This window comes from Rhinatrema bivittatum, chromosome 4 (assembly GCF_901001135.1).
Source record: "Rhinatrema bivittatum chromosome 4, aRhiBiv1.1, whole genome shotgun sequence".
Classification (NCBI taxonomy): domain Eukaryota; kingdom Metazoa; phylum Chordata; class Amphibia; order Gymnophiona; family Rhinatrematidae; genus Rhinatrema; species Rhinatrema bivittatum.
Genome location: NC_042618.1, coordinates 291,959,646 through 291,986,753, shown reverse-complemented (window position 1 = coordinate 291,986,753; position 27,108 = coordinate 291,959,646). Strand labels below are relative to the sequence as shown.

Genomic DNA, 27,108 nt, shown 5'->3' with positions numbered 1-27,108 from the left:
ACCTTCATGACCATGCCCACATGGTAGGTATTTCTTGTGAATTTCTGTGAGTTCTCCAGTGCATCTAGGGTTAGATCCATTCCTACTGATGCAAGAAGATGATCACTTAGTCCACCCCCAAAATCTGTGGAACCTCACTTCACATCTTGGATGTTGAATGTTCACTGATGGCCAATCTCGCTTTGCTTAAACCCACTGAAGAATTTCTACTTTCAGAAAAAAAAACTTCGACTCTTTTCACTGGAAACCATGTTATTTACTATCCTATTTAACTTACCTCTACCAAAGCTTAACACCCATAGATATCAACAGGAGAAGTACCAAACAGAAGAGAGAGGATAGGAGGGAATCTGAGAAGAAAGAAAGCAGAATTATCAAAAAGCATAAAATCCAGTTTTCTACCTCCTATCCATTGTTCCTTCTAACTATGCACAAGCACACAGGTCGTGAATCCCGGGCACACAGCAAAACATAATATGCATGATAAATCCCGATATTTCCATGATACTGGCTTGTAGCATATACATTTGAAGTCAACTTATAAAAACAAACTATAGAAATAACATTTTTGCACATATAGCCTTTAAAATTTAAAGGGACTACTGAACCCAGCCTCATCTTCATTATCTTAATTTATTTTTAGTCACACTTTTCCACCATAAGAGCTCAAAGTGTGTGACATGTAACATTTCAGCAAAAGGAAAAATTCAACAAAAAGAAACCTTACACAGAGATTCAGTAAAACAAGAAATAGTATTAGAGTGAACTCTTCAATAACAATTCCATGAACGTAAAACAACCAGAGCTACCAAAAGTTGCAAGTCTTTACTTTTGTTCCAGTGATTCAGAGTTAATCCTCAGTCCCATTCAGCAACTGTGAAATCAACTTTTCCAAAAAGGGCCCTGGATCAAAAAGAGTTACTTGATCATCCCTACATCTGCTATATCCCTTAATGATTCCTTTTTTTTCTCTCCCTTGTTCTTATAGTCTCCTTCTGCTGTTAGTCGCTTACGTTTACTGCAGGATTCTTTCCACATTCGTGAGTCAAAAATTCCTTCTTCTTCTCCATCAACTCCTTTGTCTTCCCTTAACTCCTTCAGTGGGTTCAAGCACTACTATACACCCTTAAATGAAGTCTTCTGGTGTCATAGGTGAGGAACAGTACAGAGAGAAAATCCCATCTGTAAATGACATTTATCTGTTGCAGCCATATTATGAGGGACTTAACTTCTCTTAGCTGATGTTTTTTTTTATCTAAATCAGGGAATTTTTTGATTTGCTCCCATTTGTATAGTATATAATCCTTGCCCCTTAATTTTGACATTTTTTTGGCCAAAATAAGACGAAATATGCTATTCTTGCTTTTGTAGCACTGCTGCCTTTATGCCTGTTTATTCTATTTGCCCTCTCGAGTCTGACTACTGACTGCTGTTCCTGCCCCATTATCAGATTATATATCTCCTGTACAATCTGTCTTCTTAAGCCTCCTTTTCCATTACCCCAAATATTCTAAAATACATTGTCTGTTTTCCATATCTTCTTGCTTATCTTTTTAATAAGTATTTGATTTTCTTATAGAAGCAGGCTGTATTTTCTCTCTGTTTTCCTATTTTAATTTCATTCTGTTCAATCCTCATTTTAATATCTGTAATAACTTTTTAAAGATTTTGATTGTACCTGTTATATCCAAGCACGTTAATTTGATCTCTTGGATCAAAGCAGCAAGGTTCCTTTTAGTTACTGGAGCATCATTATTTGATAACAGAGTAGAGGTTACCCTTGTCCCAAGCGAGTCCTCCATTTCATCCTGTGCATTTATACTAGGGGGCGGTGATCTGCAGCATTACTTTTCTTTGCAGATATATATTTTTTTAAATCCCACACTGTTTAAGAACAAGTGCTGCTTTATGTTTTCTAATTTTCCTCCTTTCCCCTTAGCAGGTTTTCTAGATCAGGGGTGTCCAAATCGGCCCTTTGAGCCCCCCAGCCAGTTGGGTTTTCAGGATCTCTCTCATATGCAATTTTTTTGCATGCACTACCGCCAATGTATGCAACAATTTCTCATGCATATTCATTAGGGATATCCTGAAAACCCGAATGGCTTGGGGAGAGGGAGGAGGCCTGAGGACTAGTTTGAGCACTCCTGTTCTAGATTTTCAAAAGCATTTACATGCTTAAAACTTGGTTTTACATGTTTAAATGTGCTTTATCCATAAGTGGGCTTTTGAAAATTGCTACAATATATGCCTTTGAATAGTCCCATAATATTTACCCACAGAACACTTTATGCATATAAAAGATGGAATAGGGTAAACAATTCAATGTTACCCTGGCCTACTCAATAAAAAATAATCGTTAAACACTTTTTTATCTTATAACTCTACCTACCCTATATACTTATCATTGTAACGAGTTGTAATCAGTTGTTCTCTTTGTAACCAGTAGTTTTTCACTTGTAAAATATATTCAGTGTGATGCAGTACTTCACTGTTAAACCTCTAAAACTTAGCTGTTACAGTTTCTAAACCATTCTCCCATACAGGTCAATACAGTAAAGTGCGGCCGCGGTTACCCTGCTCCTAACCCGCTTTCTACTCACTTTTCGGCCGTGTTAGTCCAACCCGCGATACACTATCCCCTTTAACCCATTCTTACCACCTCTTTAAATCACCGGGTAACCCCTTCCGGCTCCAGCATGTATATTAGATGTAAACGATCAAATTAGCTATTCCCTCCCATACAGTAACGCGCGCCCCGACTATCGCTTTTTTAATCTGCTGTTTTGCCACGTGTTTAACCTGCTAACTTACCGCCTACCCTTACCCCTGCGTTAGAGGCAGGGGTAAGGGTAGGCGGCAAAATTTCCCCCAGCCCCCGCTCACCTGCCCTGGCCGCGTCCATGGGTGCTGGTCTCCGGGGCAGCCCCAGTCCTCTCCCCTCCTCCCGAAGCAACGAAAGCGGAAAAAAGCGAAAAAGCGAAAAAGCGAAAAAAAAGCGCTAAAAAGCGAAAAAAAAAAGTAGCAGCGAAGTGGACGGTTCTCCTAGAGAGGACTGGCAATCCCGAGCGTAGGAGAACCGTCCACTTCCTGGTACCTGTCATTTCAAATGTCATTTGAAATGACAGATACCAGCGTGTCCGTGAAGCGTTAGGCCAGCGCACCCAGGATACTGTATAGCGCTCTATACAGTAAAATGGGTTGCGCGGGCCTAACGCTTCACGGACACTTCTTGGACGCAGCTTGCATTTGCAAGCTATTTACATACAGTATCGAGCGGTAGGTGAGCCGGACTGTGCGTGCGGCAACCGCGGGTGCGCCCGGCACTAACGCAGCTCTTCCTAGCGCTCCTTACTGAATCGGCCTGATAGTTATTAATGTAAATCGTTTAACTGTTCATGTAAACTGTTGTTATACCTGTAAACCGGAGTGAAGGCATGCGCCAAATGTCGGTATATAAAAGCATACAAAATAAAAAATAAATAAATAAAAATAAATGACTTTTGAAAATGACCATGATAGTATGTTAATTTACACGCGTAATTCCTTTGCAAAACATATGAGGTTGTAAGCAAAGGTACAATTAAGAGATTTCCAAAAAATGCCGCAAACCAGGAATCCTTATGACTTGTGCAAATAAAAGCCTTCACATTTACGCTTTTGCCTTTTTAGTATTGATAAGGCAGAGTCTCTAGTTTACCATACTGTATGACAAAGGACCTTTTAATTGTAGCAAACATATATCTCATGGACTCAAAGCACTGAGCATCCTGATCACTCATTTTTTTCCTTTTAATTACTTTTTAAATAAGAGAGCTATTCAAATTGTTCTTTGCAGAAGTTCAGCATTCAAGCAGGCTCTATTTTCCATGAAGACTTATTACTCAGCTATAATACATAAAGGGAGCAAAAGGTATTTTAAAATCAGTCCTATTTCTCCTAATAATTTTTGCACTTAGTATCTCTGCTGCTAGTACCCTTAACTGAAAGCCTCCATTGTTTTGTTTTTTTTATTGTGGATCTCTCTTTTCCACTCTCTCTATATTACTAATCAAGCCCACTGCTTTCATTATGCATTACCCTAGCAGGCCTCTAAATACACTATGGTGCTGATATAATAAGCAGCGCTAAGCCTACCATGGGCTTTTACTCGTGTTTTAATGTGGATTTTTCAGGGCTAACATTGTCCTGGTATGTAAAAAGGGCTTTAGTGCCAAAAAACCCGCAGCAAGCTTAGAGTAGGCACATGCAAATTGCAGGGTTATATCTCAATTAGCTGGGGCAGCCTAGCATTACTCCTTTTATCACAGGAAATGTAGTGCCTACACAAAGGCAGGAGCTAAACCCCATGGTAAAGAGCAGAGCACCCCAGTCAGCAAGTCCTTCAACACAGTACTTCGGTGAGGTAGGGTGGCCAAGCCAGCAAATTTCCTTTTCTACCCTCCTAATGCAGAAACCAGGGAGGATCCGAGGTCTTCCCTGCTTTAATTAAACTAACACCAAAGACACCCCCCACCTCACTGGGAACCACAACCAGAAAAGACTCCTCTGGCTAGGCTGTCCCCTTCCTTTTCAGCAGGCAATTTGTTCCTCTACTATGTCAGTGAAAGAACAAATTCCCTTTCAGAAGGCTGGCCAGCATCAAAATCAGAAACATATTCTTGGTACTGTACATAAGAACATGCCATACTGGGTCAGACCAAGGGTCCATCAATCCCAGCATCCTGTTTCCAACAGTGGCCAATCCAGGCCATAAGAACCTGGCAAGTACCCAAAAACTAAGTCTATTCCATGTTACTTTTGCTGGTAATAGCAGTGGCTATTTTCTAAGTCAACTTAATTAATAGCAGGTAATGGACTTCTCCTCCAAGAATTTATCCAATCCTTTTTTAAACACAGCTACACTAACTGCTCTAACCACATCCTCTGGCAACAAATTCCAGAGTTTAATTGTGCGTTGAGTGAAAAAGAACTTTCTCTGATTAGTTTTAAATGTGCCCCATGCTAACTTCATGGAGTGCCCCCTAGTCTTTCTATTATCTGAAAGAGTAAATAACTGATTCACATCTACCTGTTCTACACTTCTCGTGATTTTAAACACCTCTATCATATCCCCCCCTCAGCCGTCTCTTCTCCAAGCTGAACAGCCCTAACCTCTTTAGTCTTTCCTCATAGGGGAGCTGTTCGATTCCCCTTATCATTTTGCTTGCCCTTCTCTGTACCTTCTCCATCGCAACTATATCTTTTTTAAGATGTGGCGACCAGAATTGTACACAGTATTCAAGGTGCGGTCTCACCATGGAGCGATACAGAGGCATTATGACATTTTCCGTTTTATTCACCATTCCCTTATCTGCATCTTTACTAATGACCATTTTGTCCCTTCTTTTCCTACCCTTTTATTTTACTCTTTCAGTATAATACTTTAGCAACACATATACAATTGTTATGCCAATAAAGTTATATACATTTGATTTTCAGTCAATATATGTCAATTGGCTTTTGCCCTACCTCAAGCCACAAAGCCTATCCAATCCATCGACCACTCCCCTCCCCTCCCCATTCCTATGCCTCCAAACTTCCCCTACCCTCACCCCCACCTCAAACTACTTTCCTATTTCCCACAATATGCTTACCTCATGGGGGTAGGAGGTTCCATGATTAAACCAGTTTTGAAAGCCCTGCTAGGCCTGCGGTATTTTGAGGTTGTTCTGCCAGAGCCAGTGAATGACAAACAGGAGGGCTTCCTTCCTTACCACCAGGAATGCCAGCTTGGCCACGTCCCTGGTGTCTTGCCGGGGAGGTGGCCATCTTGGAATGTGCTAGACCCAACAAAACCAGAAAGGTGCATATCTACAACACTTCCTGAACGCATGGATATTTACGTATACTGAAACTTACACATGTATGTTGGGGGAGGGGGGTGTGTGTGTAGAGATGCGCAATATTTTATAATCTGCATGGACCTATATACACAGATTATAAAATACTACATATACCTGTGTACTTACAGCTGTACAGAGATGTTTGAAGGTTATCTTCCTTGTGCATCACTATGTATTTCTCCACATTAAATTTCATCATTTCCCCAGCCTGGCAAGGTCCTTCTGCAGTAGCTCAAATCTGCTTGTGTTCTAACTACTTTAAATATTTTTCTGTCTTATGAAAATCTGATTGTTTTGCTCATTACTCCTTTTTCTAGATTAAGTTAAAAACTGGTCCCTGTAGAGATTTCTGAGGCACTCCATTTATCTCTTTGTTAGGAAAATTGACCATTTAGTCCTATTCTTTGTTTGCTATCTTTTAACCAGTTACCTATCCACCTCCTATCCCATGACTTTTTAATTTCCTGAGGAGTTTCTCATATGCCTTCTAAAAATCCAAATACACTACATCAACCTTTATCCATGATTTTTTAAAATATTTTTCTGGTTTTACTTGCCTTGGTTTTTTATATTGTGCTAGTTTTACTGGTCTTACTCTCTAATTTTTTTCTTTTTCATTCAGTTTATTCTATTGTGGCTATACAGAATCTGATACTTGGAAAATGAGCCTTAATTTTTACCTGTTTAGTAGGAGTGTCTTTCCTCAGGGGATCATAAACCATTTGAATTGCTAACATTTTTTCATCTAAAGTAATTGATGACCAAATCTTATTCTTTTATTCCTGCTGGGAATGTAACTTGTGCCAATGTCTTCAAGATGAATCTGTAGCAATTCACTGAATATTCTCAACTACCTCAAGACAGACAGAATTTATGGCAACCCTCAGAATAAACCTACCATGTCTTTTAAAGATGCGGCATACAGTCTCTGATACATGCTGTTGGATCCTAGCTCCATGGGTTGCATAATTACCCTAAAACAAAAAGATAATCTCAACAGAAGACTCCAACAAGGGAAGGCTGCAATATTCTCTATAGAGCTTGCTGATGGGACAATTAGAAACTTGAGTAGTAATGTTAGTATAGTTATAAAACCACCTTTATGTTAAACCAAGATTTTTGCTTCTTCAGAGTTTTAACAAAAATAAATAATTTCTCTGAGACCTGGCAGAAAGGGTTCAGAAGTGTCAATCCAATTTGAACAGAAAATTTAAAAAAAAAAAAAAAATCTGTAAGTAAAATTGAAAACTGCCTAGACTATGGTTACAGTTCCATAAGCCTTTCAGTTACAGCACTCAGGGCTCTTCCCCTTTCTCTTTCATTTATCCCAATTATTGTAGTGAAACACTCTGGACAAACGGCACGGAGTGAAATTCTTTCAAGAACCTGGCACACATGTGCTACTAAACAAGTCAGTAGGTATCCCTCTTGAGCAACAGCAGGAAGTGGGAGCTGTGTTGTGGCCTAATAAAAAAAAGAAAAGCAGAGGGAAAAGCCCCCGAAGTTTGTACAGCCTCGTCTGTAGGGAGGGGATGAGTGTAGCAAATCAAAAGCTATAAGACTAGCGTGTTGTTACAAGTCTTTAAGCACATACTGGAATATTGATTGTTACACATTAGAATAGAAAAGCTCCCAATAAGTGCATGTCAAGGAAATGTTGTGTATACTGATAATCTCAACTGTTAAAAGCTTTATCCCTCTACCCACCCATCATGGGTTAACATGGTCTTGCTAGGGTACCTAATTGCAATAATTGCTAACAAGGTACTGTGTAAATCTATCATATTTAAGGTGTTCCATATCAGAACAAATTAACAAAATGAGTATAATTCAATGTAGTAACTGCCTTTGTCTTAAGGCAAAGCATCTGAATGCTTAGAGCTTGCCTCATTTGTTTGCAGCTCTCGTCAATGAAAAAGGAGTTGACAACTCAAATTAGAATTAGCTACAAATAGAAAGACTAAGAAGGAATTAACAACCATCAAAAAAAACCTCCAACACTTTACAGCATTCAGAAAACCTACCCCCCCCCCCAATTCAATAGAATATTCAGAAACCCATGAATAAGTGATTCATAGTGGGATCTGGTAGGATATAAGACTTTTTACCCAGACACACCCACCTCTCCCCAGTTGTGCAGCCCAGATGTCCACTTTCAATTCCGCAGAGCATCCAGAAACCCAGGAATAAATAGATTACAGTGGCTCTGGAAGAACAAGATCTGTGACACAGACATCCACTCTCTCAAATGATAATGGTACATAATGCCCTTTTCTGTATTGTAAAATGAAGATGTTCCAAGAATGGAATCTGAAAGGAAAAAAGATACCCAATGCACAGAAAAACCCAATATACAATCAAAAGTCAAAACAGAAAGATCCTTGTGGTATAGTTAAATGCCTTCCAGGATCTTCAGCTGATAGAAGTACAAACCAGATATTCAATGCAATTCAAACAAGGACTCTAAAATCAGTATCATCATCCACCTGAGGGCCAATCACCTTGCTAGAAACAGTACAGAGAAATTTCCAGAATCTGGGGAAGCAAATTGGACACATGGCAAAACCTGTTGCCATACAGACAACTTCAATACATGGCTCAAAATCTGGTATAAAAAGGTGGTTTTGTATATATAGGGCCATGTATGGAATAGTAAACGGCTTTATAATAAAGCCTTTATAGTTTAGCTTACATCTGTCCATGGCAGGGAAAATGATTTTAAGTGAGAAATTCAAATTCCTGTACATACTCTGATCATTCCAGACCAGTGGGTTGTATATCCCTAAAAGCAGATGGAGTCAAAAACGTTGGACACTGCTACATATGAGAAAGTGCCACCTGCATTCCCTCAGTATCTCTCTGACTCCAGCAGCTGGTAGAGATGCAATCCTGCAGTCTAGGGTTTAGTTAAAAAAATTTTTTTAAAAAGTGTAGTTAGTTTAGATTAGCTGAGCTAAGATTTTGCTCCCCGAGGTGTTAGGCACCATTGCGGGCCATCCCTCCAGTGGAGCCGGGCGTCCGATGGGGTTAGATACCCCTAACAGCATTTTAAGTGCACCCTGCCGGAGGGCCTGATAACCAGAGGCTTCTGGTTCCCTCAGCCTCCGGTCCTGCTAAGGTTGGCTAAAGTTTTTATTTAAAAAAAAAAAAAAAGTGATTTCATCAGAACCTAAGAAGTTCCTCAGGTAGGCCTCTGGTCTTAGTTGGGCCCAGCCGGGACAGTGGGTACTGTGGACTGAGGAGGAGACTGGTCAGTGTCTGGGGCATGAGGGTCGGCAGCCCGGGGCTCCAGGCTGGAGCGACATCAGACACAATCGTTTGCTGAAGGGAGGAGGCTCCCTCAACTCTTTTGAGGCACTTGCTGTTTCTTTCTTACATACTGTGGTGTGAGTGACGCTTTCGAGGCAGGCAGCTGCGGGGCCCTAGTGCCTTGGTCGCAGGCATTTTTGGTCCACTGACAGATGGCAGAGTGCGGCTCCTTTTTGGCGGATGCCGTTTTCGTCACAATCCAAGATGGCCACCTGCTGCACACGTGGCGCGGCAGGGGGCAGGTTAGATTCTCACTCTCTCTGTGTTAACTGCAGGTCGGGAGAGGATGGCCCCTATGGAGGGGGACGCTCAGTTAGGCTAGGCCTCCTGCCTCTACCTCGGAAGTCAAGGATTCTGACCTCGTGGTGCCGGGGGAATTCCCCATCCTCCATTTCCCCTAAGGAGCTGGTTTGCACACCTGCGAACCTTGCTAGAAACAGTCCGAGCCCCCACAGGGGGTGGGGGAGCAGCCTATGAACTTTTCTCCTGAATTTGTGCTGCTTCTTCATCAGGCCTTTTTGGCCAATCAAAGATCAGAAATTAAAAAGACAGTGGAGCAGTCGGCAGACACTTCCACTTTGGGGTCCAAATGTTCTTCTCAGGATCCTCAGGACCCCCTATGGCCTCCTGGGCCTCCGTCAGGCACGGGGTGACCCGGCCTCCAGTGGGGACGCAATGGGGGCCCCCCAGACATGCAGGAGACGGTCCCGGGATCTGATCCCTCCCCAGACCTGGGAGATACCGAAATGGATGACCCGGCCTTGGATGGATTCCCAATCCCAAAGGGGGATGGACCCTTGAGTTGTCCAGCCATTCAAGCTGGAGGAGCTGCGCCCATTGATTCCCCAAGTTTTAGAAGAGTTGGGGATTAAGGTCTCCCAGGAAGAGTCGGATAGTGAGGGGGTCAATCCGAGCTCGATGGTCTGCGAGGATAGACAACTGCCTTTCCTCTACCCAAGAAGATCAGGAAGGCGTGACAAGGGCGTGGGACTCTCCTGACTCCAGCTTGAAGGTAGGCCGAGTGATGGCAAAAATTTACTCCCTCTCTCTGGAGACCTGGGACCTTCTGAAAGTGTCGCAGGTGGATTCGGCTCTTTCGGCGGTCACCAAGAAGACAACAATCCCGGTGGCTGGGGCGGCTGCTTTGAAAGACATGCAGGACCGCAAACCGGAAATTCAGCTGAAGCATTTGAGGTTTTCGCGCGGCAATGTGTACCAGCATGATGAAGAGTGCCTATCTGTGTTGGGTCCAGAAGGTTGCGGAGGCGGTAGCAGCAGGCAACCTTTTGCCCTTGCAAGTGGCTTGCCTTCAGGCGGGAGTGGCTTATGTGGCTGATGCTATGATTTGGTTCACACCTCTGCGTGTAGTATGGTTTCCTCTGTGGCGGCTTGCAGGCTTTTATGGTTATGGAACTGGTCGGCAGACTTGTCCTCTAAGGCGCAGCTCTGTAAACTCCCCTTCAAGGGTAAACTCCTGTTTGGGGAGGATTTAGACCAGTTGGTGAAGCTATTGGGGGAAACTAAGAGCAATAGGTTTGCTGGAAAATAGGAAGCCGAATAAGGTATTTCCTTCATAAGAACCGAATAAGGTTTTTCCTTCATAAGAACATAACATAAGAACATAAGAAATTGCCATGCTGGGTCAGACCAAGGGTCCATCAAGCCCAGCATCCTGTTTCCAACAGAGGCCGAACCAGGCCACAAGAACCTGGAAATTACCCAAACACTAAGAAGATCCCATGCTACTGATGCAATTAATAGCAGTGGCTATTCTCTAAGTAAACTTGATTAATAGCTGTTAATGGACTTCTTCAAGAACTTATCCAAACCTTTTTTGAACCCAGCTACACTAACTGCACTAAACACATCCTCTGGCAATAAATTCCAGAGCTTAAATGTGCGTTGAGTGAAAAAGAATTTTCTCTGATTAGTCTTAAATGTGCTACTTGCTAACTTCATGGAATGCCCCATAGTCCTCCTATTATCAGAAAGTGTAAATAACCGATTCACATCTATTTGTTCAAGACCTCTCATGATCTTAAACACCTCTATCATATCCCCCCTCAACCATCGCTTCTCCAAGCTGAACAGCCCTAACCTCTTCAGCCTTTCCTCATAGGGGAGCTGTTCCATCCCCTTTATCATTTTGGTTGCCCTTCTTTGTACCTTCTCCATCGCAACTATATCTTTTTTGAGATGTGTTGACCAGAATTATACACAGTATTCAAGGTGTGGTCTCACCATGGAGCGATATAGAGGCATTATGACATTTTCCATTTTATTAACCATTCCCTTCCTAATAATTCCTAACATTGTTTGCTTTTTTGACTGCTGCAGCACACTGAGCCGACGATTTTAAAGTATTATGCACTATGATGCCTAGATCTTTTTCCTGGGTGATGGCTCCTAATATGGAACCTAACATTGTATAACTACAGCAAGGGTTATTTTTCCCTATATGCAACACCTTGCACTTTATTTCATCTGCCATTTGAATGCCAAATCTTCCAGTCTTGCAAGGTCCTCCTGTAAAGTATCACAATCCGCTTGTGATTTAATTACTCTGAATAATTTTGTATTGTCCACAGATTTGATAACCTCGCTCGTTATCACCAGTCCAAGTACAGATTGAAAAATCTGTGAATATATTGAAAAGCACCGGTCCAAATACAGATCCCTGAGGCACTCCACTGTCTACCCTTTTCCACTGAGAAAATTGACCATTTAATCATACTCTCTGTTTCCTGTCTTTTAACCAGTTTGTAATCCATGAAAGGACATCGCCTCCTATCCCATGCCTTTTTAGTTTTCTTAGAAGCCTCTCATGAGGGACTTTGTCAAATGCCTTCTGAAAATCCAAATACACTACATCTACCTGTTCACCTTTATCCACATGTTTATTAACTCCTTCAAAAAAATGAAGCAGATTTGTTAGGCAAGACTTCCCTTGGGTAAATCCATGTTGACAGTGTTCCATTAAACCATGTTTTTAGGAATTCTCGGCGTTTTCATTCTGGTAAACCTGTTCCTCCCCCTGGGTCCAGGCAAGGCTCTGGACATCTGCAGTCGTTTCGTGGAGGATGTCGGATTCCCAGAGATGGTACAGGTCAGGGATCAGGAAGCTCTAAGCCTCCCCAAAGAGGCCAGGGGCCCCCACTCCCATGTAGAAACTTAAAATAAAATAAATAAATAGGAGGCAGACTATCCAGCTTCTACGAGGAGTGGGAGAAGATTACCTCGGACAGGTGAATCTTGAAGGTAGTCTGGCATGGTTACGCTCTAGATATCTTGTTTCCAGTTCAGGACGCCTCTGTAGAGGCTCGTGTGATTTCTTGCGGCAGGTTGAGAGGCCATGTGGGCAACTCTCCAGAGGTTACGCGATCTCAATGCCATTTGTGCAGTCCCTCCAGCGGAGCAGGGCCAGGGGTGGTACTCTGTGTACTTCCTGGTTCCCAAGAAGGAAGGGTCCTTTTGTCCTATCCTCGACTTGCAGAAGGTGAACCGGTGCCTACGAGATCCCAAGTTCTGCATGGAAACGCTCAGAAAAGTGCTTGTGGCTGTACGCAAAGGAGAGTTCCTCACGTCCTTAGATCTAACAGAGGCTTATCTGCACATTCCAATCCGGCAGGACCATCAAAGATTCCTGAGGTTCAAGGTGCTGGGTCGACATTTTCAGTTTCGGGCTCTTCTGTTTGGGCTCCTCGCACGTTCACCAAGGTGATGGTAGTAGTAGCAGCAGCTCTGCGTAAAGGAGGGATCTTGGTGCATCCATATTTGGATGAATGGCTCATCCGGGCGAAGTCTCTGGAGGACTGCAAGAGATCTCTCCAGAGAGTGATGACCACCCTACAGTCTCTTGGTTGGGTAATCAATCTGCAGAAGAGCCAGTTGGTGCCCACTCAATGCCTGGTGTACCTAGGTGCGCGGTTTGACACGCAAAAGGGCAAGGTCTTCTTGGCGACAGAGTGCAGAAGTTACAGACTCAGGTGAAAGGCCTTCTTCGCTTGACGGTGCCAACAGCCTGGGATTATCTACAAATCCTGGGCTCCATGGTGTTCACATTAGAGCTGGTGCCTTAGGCTTTTGCGCAAGAGACCTTTTCAGCATGCTCCATATTCCGTTGCCTCTTCTTCAGGAACCCAGACGCAGTCTCTCTTGGTGGCTGTTGCGTTGCAACCTGGAGAAAGGGGTGGAGTTGGACCCCCTGACTTGGGTGATTGTCTCTATGGATGCCAGATCATTCCAGAGGCCTACCCCATTCTGATTCCGAAAGACAGTCTGTGGAGCATTTAGTATTTTGAAGGAATGATTGGATTTTTCTATTTTAAATAGCAGGGCCATTGGCTTACCGGTGTATGTTTCGTTGGTTTCGGGCAACCTAGACCTCTGGTTAGTTGGGAGGGATCGGTCACCCTTGCTTGAAGTTTAGTTTCACGGGCTTGGATACAGGCTGATACAGAGGGACTGCAGGTGGCACTCTCTCTTATGTAGCTCGGCAGAACAAAACGAGGGTCCCTTGTTGGAGTTCTGGTAGTGTGAAGAAATGGAGTCTTGGCAGTGAGAAGAAATGGAGTTCTTCCAGTATGAAGGCATCGTTTCAGTTTTGGTATTTCTTCAGCGTTGATTTCTGCTGAAGTGGAAGTTGTTTAGTGCTTCAAGATGGAAGATTCATTTGAATTTTGGTGTGAATATACTTGCCTACATGGAGAAGACTTTTTCATAATTTGAAGTAGTATTGCTCTTTTCTATATACAGTAGTTCACATTTGGATCACTACAATATTTAGAGTATTTTGGAGGGGTTTTGTATGGTGAGTGTGTGTGTGAGTTGCTTGAGTGGTGAATGATTCTGGGGTAGGATTTAAGGGTTATATGTGGTTATGATATTGTTGGATAGTTTTCTTAAAGTGTTTGATATATGATATTGGATATAAATGATTACTGTATAAGTCTGTTGAAATGAAGATGTATATTGTATATGAGTCATTAGCACCTATGATATAACAATTATAATAAATGTATTTATGTAGTATTTTTGTTTTCGGTATATTGTGATTTCACTTGTTATATAGACTAATTTTATGTATACAGACAAATGTAAGCCATTCTTATCATATAGCCTTTTACTGCTCCAAACACTGCCTATCCTCCAATGTATCCAAAACCACCTTCTTTACATCATGTTTTGAGCCATGTACTGAAATCCATAATATATCGGACTTGGTAGTGTGTCCGTCAGGGCTCGCTCGTGTTCCCCAGCCCGCCAATAGATGGCGCAGGCAGCTCCCTGGCTGCCTTGGAGGCTCAAACACGCCATACAGCAGCCATGTCACAACACCAGCTACAAGAGGTAATCCTGGGGGAATTCAGCGCTACTGCGGAATGCAGATTTTGCGCAGAATTCCTCCTTCCCGCAGATTTCCTCCCTTGCCGGAAGACTATTCAAAACCGGAAGGACAGCGGTCTTCGCGGGACAGGCAGAAAATAGCAGAGGAGACCCTGGCATGCCGCGAATGGAGCGCGTCCCATGGCACATGCTCTGTTCGCGGCGAAGATGAAGGCCCGGGCGCACCAATCGTGGCAAAAAGGGAAAGCCCCCGTGTGCCACGATCGGTGCGCCCGGGCCTTCATCTTCGCCGCGAACAGAGCATGTGCCATGGGACGCGCTCCATTCGCAGCATGCCGGGGTCTCTGTTGCTATTTTCTGCTCAAGGCGAAAATGGAAGGCCCCCATGTGCCGCAAACGGTGCGCCGGGCCTTCATCTTCGCCTCGAACGGCGCGGGTCCTGCTGCATGCCGGTGAGAATGTGTGTCGGGGAGGGGAGGGTGAGAGAGAGCAGGAGGGTGTGAGAGAGAGCATGGGGGGGATGCCGGTGAGAGAGCACGGTTGGTAAGAGGAGAGTGGGGAGGGTGTGAGAGAGAGCATGGGAGGTAAGAGGGGGTGGGTGGGGGGATGCTTGAGTGTGGGTTTCAGAGAGAGGGAGCCTATATGAGGGGGAAGGGGATGCCGGTGAGAGAGAATGTGTGTGTGAGAGAGGAGAGGGGGTGTGGGGGAGTGTGAGAGACAGCTTGGTAAATAAACTTTGCCAGCCCTGGCTTTAGCAAATGTGCATCCACGTCCTTTGCCCTGGGTGAAAACAATTTAGTTTTTCCTTTTCAGCTAACGCTTCTATACAAGAGCATATGTGCCAATAAAAATGCTGCCGCCCGGACGTAGAACGGGTACAATTGCTAGTTATAGGTATGGATTAGACTTTCCTTTCCCTTTCCATGAACAGGTAATACTTCAGAAAAGGCAATAGTCTTTGCCATGTGTCTAATCTTCCCTAGATTTTGGTAATCTTTCTGTACTGCTTGGATACCATTTCTACCAAGGTCATTGGTCTCTAGATGGATAGCAACACTGATATTATAAGTCCCTACTTTCTTTTATAATTGCAATGAAAACCTGGTTTGCATTTCTGCTCGCCAAGGATCCTGGAAGGCATGTTGTGTCCCCATCAAAATGAATTCCCAAGTTAGTTCCTCTGATGACTGAGTCTCTCACAAGAAGCTTTCTTTTATGGTACCTGGGTGAATTGGGCGACTTTTTCCCTTTCATATATCAGTTCATTTTCTATTGCTGGAGCTTCATCATTTTTCAATACAGAAAAGACATTATGTAAAGCTATAATCAGGAAGAGAATCTCTTCATTGCAGACCTTATTCCACCAGAGTCCACTTTAATCCATGTTTTCCTGGATGTCTGACTCCTTTGTGGGAGTGGAGGTGGATACCCTGCATGCTGCACAAGTGGAAGCAAATGTCCTGGATCTGCAGTTGGGGAAATTGGATGTCTCTGGGTCACAGATCTTGTTCTATCAGAGCCCACTGTAATCCATTTATTTCTGGACATCTGACTTCTCTGTGGGAGTGGGGGTGGATACCCTGCATTCGGCACAATTGGGGAAATTGGACGTCTCTGGGTCTCAGGTCGTTTCTACCAGAACCCACGGTAACCAATTATTCCTGAGATTCTAATAGATTGCTGTTCTTTCTTTGCAGTTATAAACATTTTCTGGATGGATATAGCAGGCCATAATTTTGGGTTGTTGTTTTCACAAGGTCTGGAACAAAGTAGAGAATATTTGCCTTCAACAACATTCTGCGCTTTCAATTTAGCAGCTGAAAGAATTTTTAACAGCTGGGGTAATTGGGGAACCTCTTCTGAGCCAATGATCCAAAAAGAAAACTGATTTGAAGGTTTGAGAGACTAAATTTTAGGTGTTTTTTGCACAGGAAAATTTATGCAACCATTCTGGATGAGCTCTTTAGCGCACCCCTTAACCCCTCCTTCTGACTAATCTAATTCCTTTGCCTGGGTGATCAGACAGGTAGATTGGGGAAAGCACCAGATCTAGTTGTGTACTTGGATTTCAGCAAGGCCTTTGACACAGTTACACATAAGTGACTTATAAACAAACTGAGCGCCCCCTAGGTATAGCTCCTAAAGTGACTGGGTTAGAAACAGGTGAGAGGCGACAACAGATAATGTTAAATGGAATTCACTCTGAAGCAAGGATGTTAGCAGTGATGTGCCACATGACTTGGTCCTTGGTCTGATTTAACTTAACATTTTTGTAGGTGATACTGCAGAAAAGCTATTGGAAAAGGTTTGTCTTTTTGCAAATGATATCAAAATCTACAACAAAGTATACACGCTGGAAGGTGTGGAAAACATGAGATCCAATGATGAATGATCTAGAATCCGGCAGCTAAGATTTAATGCTAAAAAATACAGGGTTATGCATTTGGTTTTCAAAAACTCAAGGGAGCAGTACATTATAGGGGATCTGGGGGTGATCGAATCTGATGATCTTAAGATAGCCAAGTTGACAGCAAAAGCCAGAATAATGCTTGGGTGTATTGGCTCAGTCCAGAGGGCAGCTACTAAAATAGTTAATCTTCATTATAAAGCATATGGAAACAGAATAAAGATCTAAGCATGTATACCCTGGACAAAAGGAATTAAATACTTCTAAGGAATAACTGCACAGGAGCAGGGCCCTTTCAACAGAAAGAAGACTCTGGAACAAGGAGTAATAGAAGGTGGGTAAAAGAGAGTAGATTCAGGAGAAATCAAAGGAAATATTTATTTACAGAAAGGGTGAATGAGGAATGGAACAGCTTCCCTGTGGAGATGAGAACAGTATCTGAATTCAAGAGACCATAGGACAAGCAACGAGTATCTTCAAGAGGAAGGGACTATAAAGCTGAGCAAGCAGAGGGGCGGAATTAAGATGGTGGTATAATTAAACACGCTCCCTTGCTGTTCCTTGGTTTCCTCATACATTTTGTCTCAGAATGCCTCCTAAACGCAAAGGAAGGATAAGGGTTTTTCCCTCTGTTACCTCTCTTCCTTTGGATCAGCGTGCTATACCAGAGCTTGTGTCGGCTGCTCTAATAATGCGGACATCGAGCCCCATTGGAGTAGAGGAGCGAGAAACTCCTCTTTCTCCTGGGGCTGTTACACTTAGCCAACCGGACTCCTTTATCCAACCACGGATAACCCCGCTAGGTGATGAGCTCACTACAGGAGTTGCTACAGAAGGAGCGACCAGCTCCATTATCGCTTCAGAAGAGGTTTCTTCTTCTTTGCAGGTGGGTTCTTTCAGCCTGACTGGTAGTGATGAGGTCTCTAACATCAATTCAAGCCCACATAGATGGTGAGTTCTATGTTTTATGGGGCTTTATAGTTCCATCAAAACCAGCTGCTGTGACACTCTATTCTCTATGGGATTTGATGGACAATTTGTATCAGCCAGTATCTGAGTATTCGCACAGGACTGAGGCCGTATCCCATAAGGTTGACTCTATGGCTTAAGACCATCAACGTATTTTCTCTGAGCATTCTGAGAGTCTTCAAACCTTGGGCAAAAATGTTCAGGAAATTTAAGCTGTTAATGCTACTATCATACAAGAGAGGAATGTGGAAAATTGTCAGACATTTAAATCCAAGGTTGACTTACTGGACTTAACAGCTATTATTGAATCTTCAGATACGGATATAGCAGTACCTGCTACTTTGATCGTAACCCTGGTCTTGGAACTTGATAGAGATTGGCTGTTGAAATTATTCTTCAGGCACAGATTGGAACTCTTTATGCGATGTAAAATAAATATGTTTCCTGATGTAGCACGTCAGACACAAAAGAGGCGTAAACAGTTCCTATTATTGCGAACAGGAGTACAGCAGATTGGGGGGCTCTTTATTTTGAAATTCCCGTGTAAATGTCTGGTAAAGTACCAGAATGTTTCCTATATTTTTTTTGACCCCTCTCAGTTCTCCCAGTTTCTTGTAGGGAAAATTCCTCTGCCTAACTCTGTGGAAACTCCTTTAACCGAAATAACTTGATAAGAAAAGGATCCTTTTATTGTATAAAGTGCTACTGCACCTAACTGTTAATAGCTATTCCTATGTTTAAAGTTTGAAATTTCCTAAAGTAGTGTTTTGGATCCTCTCAATATTGAAGACTAAAATGTAAAGCTTATATGATTTCTTTTCTTTTTTTTTTTTGTCCTGATGGTATTATATTAATAAGCCTTACTGTTTTCAGACAAGAATTTCTTGTATTGTAAAGTTAAATTTCAATAAATAAAAAAATTAAAAAAATAAAAAAATAAATCCAAGGTTGACTAATTTTCCTAAAGTTATGGGAGAACTGCCTTGTATTACCTTATTAAAATATCTAATGAAGATTTTAAAAATCTCTGAAAACCTAATTTCATCTTTCAAAAGGTTTTTTTCTTTCCTTATAAGCCTTGAATTGGTCAACTTGGACTGGCTCAACCAAGTGCTGAGTTGGAAAATATATGTCTTTTCGGAAACTTCTAGTTTTGAACTTATTAAGAGAGCAACTTTGATTCTTTTTTAAGTGAAAATGATTTAAGTTTTGTAATGAAAAATTACTTCCAAAATATGACTCTTAATTTCCATTTAATCTTTCACTAAAAGAAGGTCAGGTGCACTTGTTAAAATCTATTCTGGTTTGGCTAAGGTCACTCAGGATAGAAGGAAAGCTTTTTTTTAATATGTGACAGGAGGTTCAAGCATTTGGAGCCTCCTTTTTGTTAAAGTATCCATGTAAATGTCTAAGTTAGGTGATGAAAGTTATATATTTTGCTCCAGAAAAACTAAAGGAAAATTAGTTCTTACCTGTTAATTTTTGTTCCTGTAGTACCACGGATCAGTCCAGACCGTGGGTTGAGCCTCCTGTCCAGCAGATGGAGACAGACCAAAACTGAAAGGGTATCTATATCAGGACAGAGCCTACCCTGCAGCCTTTCAGTATAACCACTGTCAAAGCAGAAAGAAACACAAAGAACAAGATCAAGCAAGTAACCAAAAAACTCAACTGAGTAACTCTACAACCTTTTAAGGAACTCTGTAGAAAGAAACACTCTTGCATATATTTGGTCATCAAACCCAATGCTTCCGGTGTTCTGAAGAGAAGAATACAGTACTGGCATCCAAATACCGTAGAAAAAGCTTCGAGTGGACGACGTGAAAGAACGAACAGGGAAGGGCGTCTGGACTGATCCGTGGTACTACAGGAACGAAAGTTAACAGGTAAGAACTAATTTTCCTTTCCCTGTATGTACCCGGATCAGTCCAGACCGTGGGATGTACCAAAGCTTCCCTAAACCGGGTGGGACCGAGACAGTCCTGCTCGAAGCACTTGCTGACCAAACGAACCAAAAACCGGCGCTTGCACATCCAGTCGGTAGTGGCGAGCAAAAGTATGCAGGGACGTCCATGTAGCGGCCCTGCAGATCTCTTGTGGAGAAAGTAGCTTGAGAACGCAACGAATGGGCCTTAAGGCCCTCAGGCACTTCCCGACCTTGACAAAGATAGGCCGAGGAAATTGCCTCCTTCAACCAACGAGCAATAGTAGTCTTGGAAGCCGGTTTGCCCCGATTTGGACCACTCTAGAGGACAAAAAGATGATCCGAGACCCGAAAGTCATTGGTAACCTGGAGCTACCAGAGTAAAACGCGTTTAACATCAAGCTGGCAAAGATCGCCCCCAGCGGTACCCGCAATCTCCTCTTGAGAGAACGTGGGAAGCTCCACCGACTGGTTGACATGAAAAGCGGAAACGACCTTTGGCAAAAAAAGAAGGTACCGTTTTGAGAGAGACTCCTGAATCGGAAAACCGCAGAAAAGGTTCCCGACAGGACAACGCTTGGATCTCTGAAACCCGCCGAGCGGAAGAGATAGAAACGAGAAAAACTGCTTTGAGTGTGAGATCCTTTACCGTAGCCTGACGGAGGGGTTCAAACGGAGCCGCAGAGAGCCCGAAAGATGAGATTAAGACTCCACGACGGATAAGTGGAGCGAGCAGGCGGCCGCAGGTGCTCGACGCCCTTCAAGAACCGAACCATGTCCGGGTGACCCGCTAAGGAATGACCTTCGACCCTACCGAGAAGAGAGTCGAGAGCGGAGACTTACACGTGCAAGGAACTGAAGGAAAGACCCTTGGAGAGACCCTTCTGGAGGAAGGAAAGTACCAACGAAACCGGAGCGGAGCGTGCCAAAACCCCCAATTCCGCACAGTCTCAAAAACTTTCCAAACGCGTACATAAGCCAGAGAAGTAGACTGCTTATGAGCCCGCAGTAAAGTGAAGATAACCTCCTTATAGCCCTTACGCCTTAGGCGTCTCTGTTCAAAAGCCAGGCCGCTAGACAAAAGTGTTCGGCCTGGTCGAAAAATACAGGCCCCTGCCGAAGCAGATGAGGAAGATGGCCGAGCCGGAGAGGTCCGTCCGTCGCCAGAATGATGAGATCCGCGAACCACGGTCTGCGAGGCCATTCGAGTGCTACCAGAACAATTGGCCCTTGGTGGAGTTCTATTCTTCGGAGAACTTTTCCCACCAGAGGCCACGGAGGGAACACATAGAGAAGGACATCTGTGGGCCAGGGGAGAGCTAGAGCCATTCACTCCCTCCGAACAGTGCTCCCTCCAGCGGCTGAAGAACCTGTTGGCCTTGGCATTGCGCAAGTTCGCCATGAGGTCCAGGTGAGGGGGACCCCACCTGCCGACGATCAGATCCATGGCTTCTTCGGAGAGTTCCCTCTCTCCCGGATCGAGAGACTGGCAACTGAGGAAATTGGCCTGTACATTCTCCTTGCCCATTATATGGGAGGCCGCTAGGTAATCCATATGGCGCTCCGCCCAGGCAAAGAGACAGCTGGCTTCTAGAGCCACCAGGTGACTGCGAGTGCCCCCCTGACGGTTGATATAAGCAACGGTGGTGGAGTTGTCGGAGGAGCCTCACCGCCTTTCCGTGGATCAGGGGCAGAAACTCCTGTAGAGCCAGACGCACCGCCCGGGCCTCCAGCCGATTGATGAGCCAACGCGACTAAATCGGAGACCAGATCCCCTGGGTGGTCTGGGACTGGCAAATTGCACCCTAGTCGGAGAGACTGGCATCCGTGATTACTACCATCCACTGTGGAGTCTGAAGAGGCATTCCCCGGAGATGATGAGGAAGCGAAAGCCACCACTGCAAGGCAGCGATGGTAGAGGTTGAAAGCGGGAGAACCGTGTGAAACTGTTCCGACACCGGCTGCCAATGGGATAGCAAAGCTCTCTGTAATGGTCGCATATGCGCAAACGCCCAGGGGACGAGGTCAATGGTGGAGGCCATCGAGCCCAGAACCTGGAGGTAGTCTCACGCCGTCGGGAGCGGAAGCGAGAGAAGGTTTCGCACCTGGTCGATAAGTTTGAGAGCCCGAGCGCGAGGTAGGGACACCTTGCCGATCTGAATACCGAAGCATGCCCCCAGAAATTCCAACACCTGGGAAGGCTGAAGATTGCTTTTGGGAAAATTGACTATCCACCCGAGGGAGGCGAGGAGAGCTAGAAGGGGTGGACTAGGACTCCTTCTCGGCAGAGGGCAGCCGCCACCACCACCATGACCTTGGTGAAGGTGCGTGGCGCGGTGGCCAGACCAAAGGGCAACGCCTGGAACTGAAAATCCCGGTTGAGGATGTGGAAGCGAAGATATTTCTGGTGATCATGGCGAATCAGAATGTGGAAGTAGGCCTCTGTCAGATCGAGAGAGGCGAGGAATTCGCCGGGATGAACCGCCGCGATGACCGCTCTCAAGGTCTCCATGTGAAAATGAGGGATCTTGAGGGCCCGGTTGACCCTCTTGAGGTCCTAGATCGGATGAAAAGCACTGTCCATCTTGGGTACCATGAAGTAAATGGAATACTGGCCGGTGCCAAGTTCCTCCTCCAGAACTGGGATAAAGGCACCCAGACTCAGGAGCCTAGTGAGAGTTTGGTCCAGCACCTCCCGCTTCAGACGGCTGCAAGGAGAGACTACGAAGAGGTCCGGTAGGTCTCAAGCAAATTCTAAAGCGTAACCATCTCAATCTCGAGAACCCACTGGTCCGACGTGATTTTAACCCACTCCTCGAGAAACAGGGAGAGACGACCACCCAGAAAGGGGACCAAGGAATGGGTCAACCGAACTTCATTGTGGAGCTGGCTTTGGGGTGGCGCGCTGAGAAGCTCCTTCGTGGAAGGGCCTGCACCCACGAAAAGGCTGGGACCAAGACTGAGACCAGAAAGAATAACCTCTAGAGGAGCCACCGCGCCCGCGAGGAGTATATCTCCTCTGACCCCGGAATCGAGGATGGGAGGGCACAAATGACCGAGATTGTTTCGGACAGTCCTCCGGCAGCTTATGAACCTTGTTTTCCCCCAAGGAATTAATAAGCTGCTCAAGGTCCTCTCCAAAGAGCAACTTACCCTTGAAAGGCAACGTGGCCAACCACGCCTTGGTTGACGGGTCCGCGGACCAATTGCGCAACCAGAGAAGCCTTCTGGCGGATACCGCCGAGACCATCGCTTTCGCCTGGACGCGGAGGTCGTACAGCGCATCTGCCCCATACGCGATGACACCTTCCAACCGTTCAAGCCTGCTCCGCCTCTGCAGACGGGAGGTCCTGGGTGCCGAGCAATTGCTGAACCCACCTAAGACCTGCCCGCTGCATAAGACTGCTGCAGATAGTCGCCCGAACTCCCAGGGCCAGAACCTCGAAGATACGTTTTAGATGAGCATCGAGCTTACGATCCTATCCTGTACGTCCTTCAGGGCTATCGCCCCCACTACTGGAATAGTGGTGTGTTTGGTGACTGCAGTGACAGAAGAATCTACTGTGGGAATTCTCAGCATGTCCAAGCAGTCCTCCGGGAGGGGGAAGAGCTTGTCCATAGCCCTCCCGACACGGAGCCCCGCTTCGGGAGCTTCCCATTCCCGGAGGAGCAGCAATTTATGTATACGATGGAAGGGAAAAGCACACGCCGGAGCCCTAAGTCCCACCAGGACCGGGTCTATTATCCTTGGGCAGCGAAGCTGTCAAAGTATCTGCAGGGGGCCCCTCAATCCCTAGCTCCTGGAAGACAAAGGGAATGAGGGGTTCCAATTCCTCCCTTTGAAACATGCGGAGGACCCAGGGGTCATCCCCCTCCAGGGGGGGAAACGCCCCCGCCAAATCCATGCTGGGATCCGGATCCGGAGTGACCAGAGGCGTCGGAGGATCAGGAATGGGAGGTACCCCTGGGACCACCTGCACCCAGACCGGCCCCTGCGGCTCCGGAATCGGCCTTGGGAGTTTTGCCGGCAGGGGACCTGGGGAAGGGTCCTCCTCCTCCTCCTGCAAGCTGGCCAAGTAAGATTTGTGCATGAGAAGCACAAATTCCAAGGCAAAACGTGGCCTAGCCTTGCCGGGGGGGGGGGTGTCAGGGACCTTGTCCTGGGGCAGCACAGGGCTCAAATTGGAGGGAAACTCCGAAAAATTTGGTTCCTCAGCGCCTGGCAGCCCTGAATTGGGAGCTGCCGAAACACCCAAGATGGCCGCCATTCCCGCGGTTTGCCGACCCGGGAACGGCCGTGCCATGCGGTGAGGAGTGCGACCCCAGGCTGGATTTACAAGTGCTGCCCAGGAGGGAGCCGAGCCGCGTCAAAGGCTCACCACAAGCAGTGCAGGAATGTGAACGCGGCATCCTCACTGAAGAGGAGCCGCGATCTGCAGTCAAAATCAGCTGAGATAAAAAAAAATTAGCTGCCGGCAGGAGCGGAGGCAGAGGAACGAACCCTGCACGCTCCTCTGCACTAAAGACCCTGGCTGCCGGCTTGTGGATTTATTTTACTTAGATATTTCCCTTCTTTATTTATTTTATTTATTTATTTATTTATTTTAACTGAGAGGAAAGTGAAAACCTTCCCAGTGCAGGGAAAGAAAAAGAGGAGCTCTGAGTCCCCAAGGCAGCCAGGGAAGGAGGGGGGGGGGGGGGGAGTGAGACACTGGACCACCAGTTTCACCCCCCACACCGAGGAAGCAAAATAGGGCTTAGGTTATGCCACACACAAGGGGCCAAGCCCCCCTAAGCCCCATAAGAGCCAGGAGACAGAACCGTCTCCTGTGAGAGAAGAGACAGGCAGAGTCAGTCATAAACAAATTAAATTATTATTTTTTTTATTTATTTATTTATTTATTTTTTTAACAACATTGGAAATAAATTACTACTTGCTTGATCTTTTAGCGAGAAAAGAAAACCAACATGAAAAACAAGGGCTGACTAGCCGAGATCAGGGAACCGCAGGGTGAGCTGATCCATTTGCTGGAGACAGACAAATACTGAAGGACTGCAAGGTAGGCTCTGTCCTGATATAAGATACCCTTTCAGTTTTGGTCTGTCTCCATCTGCTGGACAGGAGGTTCAACCCACGGTCTGGACTGATCCGGGTACATACTGGGAAGAGGTTTTCTGGATGCTTGATTAGGGAATTTGGTCATTAACTCTTAAAGCATCGATAAGAGTCTAATTCATTTATAGAGATTATTTTACATTAATTGCCTTTTCGGTTGTATAGGCAATATTACATTAGTGTATGTTACTCCTCTAGATTTTCCAACTCTTCCCTTTTTTATAATGTTTGTTGGGACCTATATGTGAGAACATTTACTTTTTTTTTTCTTTGTTGATTTTTCTAATGATTTTTCTTTTATCTCACGATGTTACTATACAAAGTTTGTATTTAATTGAAAAATGAATAAAGAGAAAGTATTAAAAAAAAAGCTGAGCAAGAAATGATAATGGGCAGACTTGATGCATTGTATATTCTTTATCTGCCATCATGTTCTCTGTCAGGCATAAGCAACTCCATTCTTCAAGTACTAAAAGCAGGTCTGATTTTCAGGATATCCACAAAAAATATGCAAGAGGTATATCTGCATACAATGCATCTAAATATAACTCATGCATACTCATTACAGATATCCTAAAAACTAGACCTGTTTATAGCACTCAAGGATGTGAGTTGCCTAACCCTGTTCTAGGTTTAAATGTAATATATAAAGGTATCTGACACAGTGAAATGGTGGCTTCAACCCACCATTTAATCTTTCACTTTGATATAAATATTAAAGTTATTAGATTAAGGTTACCTTCTGTAAGTCACTATCATAGGTATAATCCATTGCTGGAGAGAAGCGCTGGGAGAACATCTGGTTCACCATGGTACGGTAGGCTTTGCTGTCCAGGTTTGCTAGGGTGTGATGGAGAACCTCATGCAGCTCAGATTCTTCCATCTGTGGTGGAGGGATATGTTCACTCTTCAGCAGCTCCATTGCTGTAGGTCGCAGTGCAGGATCATGGTTTAACAGCCAAGTGATGACTAAGGTCTAAAAAGAACACACACATGATATATTGGAAAAACTCATTTGGGTAACACTACAGGCAGTAGCAACACTGTGATTACCATATTTTCTGGTGTATAAGTCGCTGTTTGTTTTTTTTCAGCAATTTCAGTAACTGCAACTTATACACGGTGCGACATATACTGTCACAATCTCTCTCTCTCTCTCTCAGCCTGTGCTGTTAACCTCACTGTACAAAGAGGTGTGTCTTATACAAAGGTGCAACTTATCTGCCAAAAGGGTGCATGGGTGTAACTTGCATGGATTAGCAGTTACTACCCTTAATGGAAGACATGGGGTTGACTTGTTCAGAGAAGCAGTTACTACCTTTAACAGAATGCATGAAGGTAACCTGAATGGAATGGCAGTTACTACCCATAAAAGAAAGCTCGGGGGAGGGAGTGGGGGGGGGGGGACACCTGCACAGAGCAGCAGTTACATGAGCCTACTCATGAACCCCCTATTCCTTCCACTCCATCTTTCCTTTACCCCGCCTACACCCCCTACCCCTCCCCTCACCCCCCTAGGCCCCCACCGAATACCCCATTCTTAACTCTATCCTCCTAGTTTTCAATGTACATTATCTATATTTATATTAACTATAATCCTCATGTACGCTAATTATAATTGTATTTAACTATGTTTTTATGTTAACCCATATGTACAGTATAACCCTGGTTTCCCACACCCTCTAATCCCACTCCCCCTCCTCCCCGCCCCCTCCTTCTTCACCCCCTCCCCTGTTTATTGTATTAGGTTCATTGTAAAGCCCTGTTGGCTATTTTATTGTTCTATGGAAACCGATGTGATGTTTTCCTAACGAATGTCGGTATACAAAACCTTCAAAATAAATAAAATAAATAAATTACAATCATAAACAGCTTGCTGGGCAGATTGGATGGCCCATTTGGTCTTTATCTGCCATCATTACTATGTTACTATAATCTATCGCCATAGCAGAACCCTCATTTCAGTTGGAAAATGTTTGCTTGATGTCCCGCATCAAAGATTAACTAGATTGATTGAGTCTAGTGAAATGAAGTTTGCTACAATGTCTCTTGCTGTTTTGGAATCTGTTCCTAAAAACAATGAAGAAAAACATGTAAAAACTTTTAGGAATCAGTTGAAATCAGTTCTGTTTTCAGAAGCATTTGGGCTGATCTA

At 44.5% G+C, this 27,108-nt stretch overlaps 1 protein-coding gene across 2 annotated transcripts in view; it reads right to left on the bottom strand.

The window, feature by feature from the left end:
* The window catches only part of EIF2AK4 (eukaryotic translation initiation factor 2 alpha kinase 4), a 546,008-nt gene that overhangs the window by 215,908 nt on the left and 302,992 nt on the right, over window positions 1–27,108 (bottom strand). For both annotated transcript variants that reach the window (XM_029600187.1, XM_029600189.1), the window contains exons 21-22: window positions 25,693–25,929; window positions 6,781–6,856 (exon numbers count right to left, since the gene is read on the bottom strand). In XM_029600187.1, the coding sequence (XP_029456047.1) occupies window positions 6,781–6,856; window positions 25,693–25,929 (313 nt within the window). The remainder of the gene's footprint in view (window positions 1–6,780; window positions 6,857–25,692; window positions 25,930–27,108) is intronic.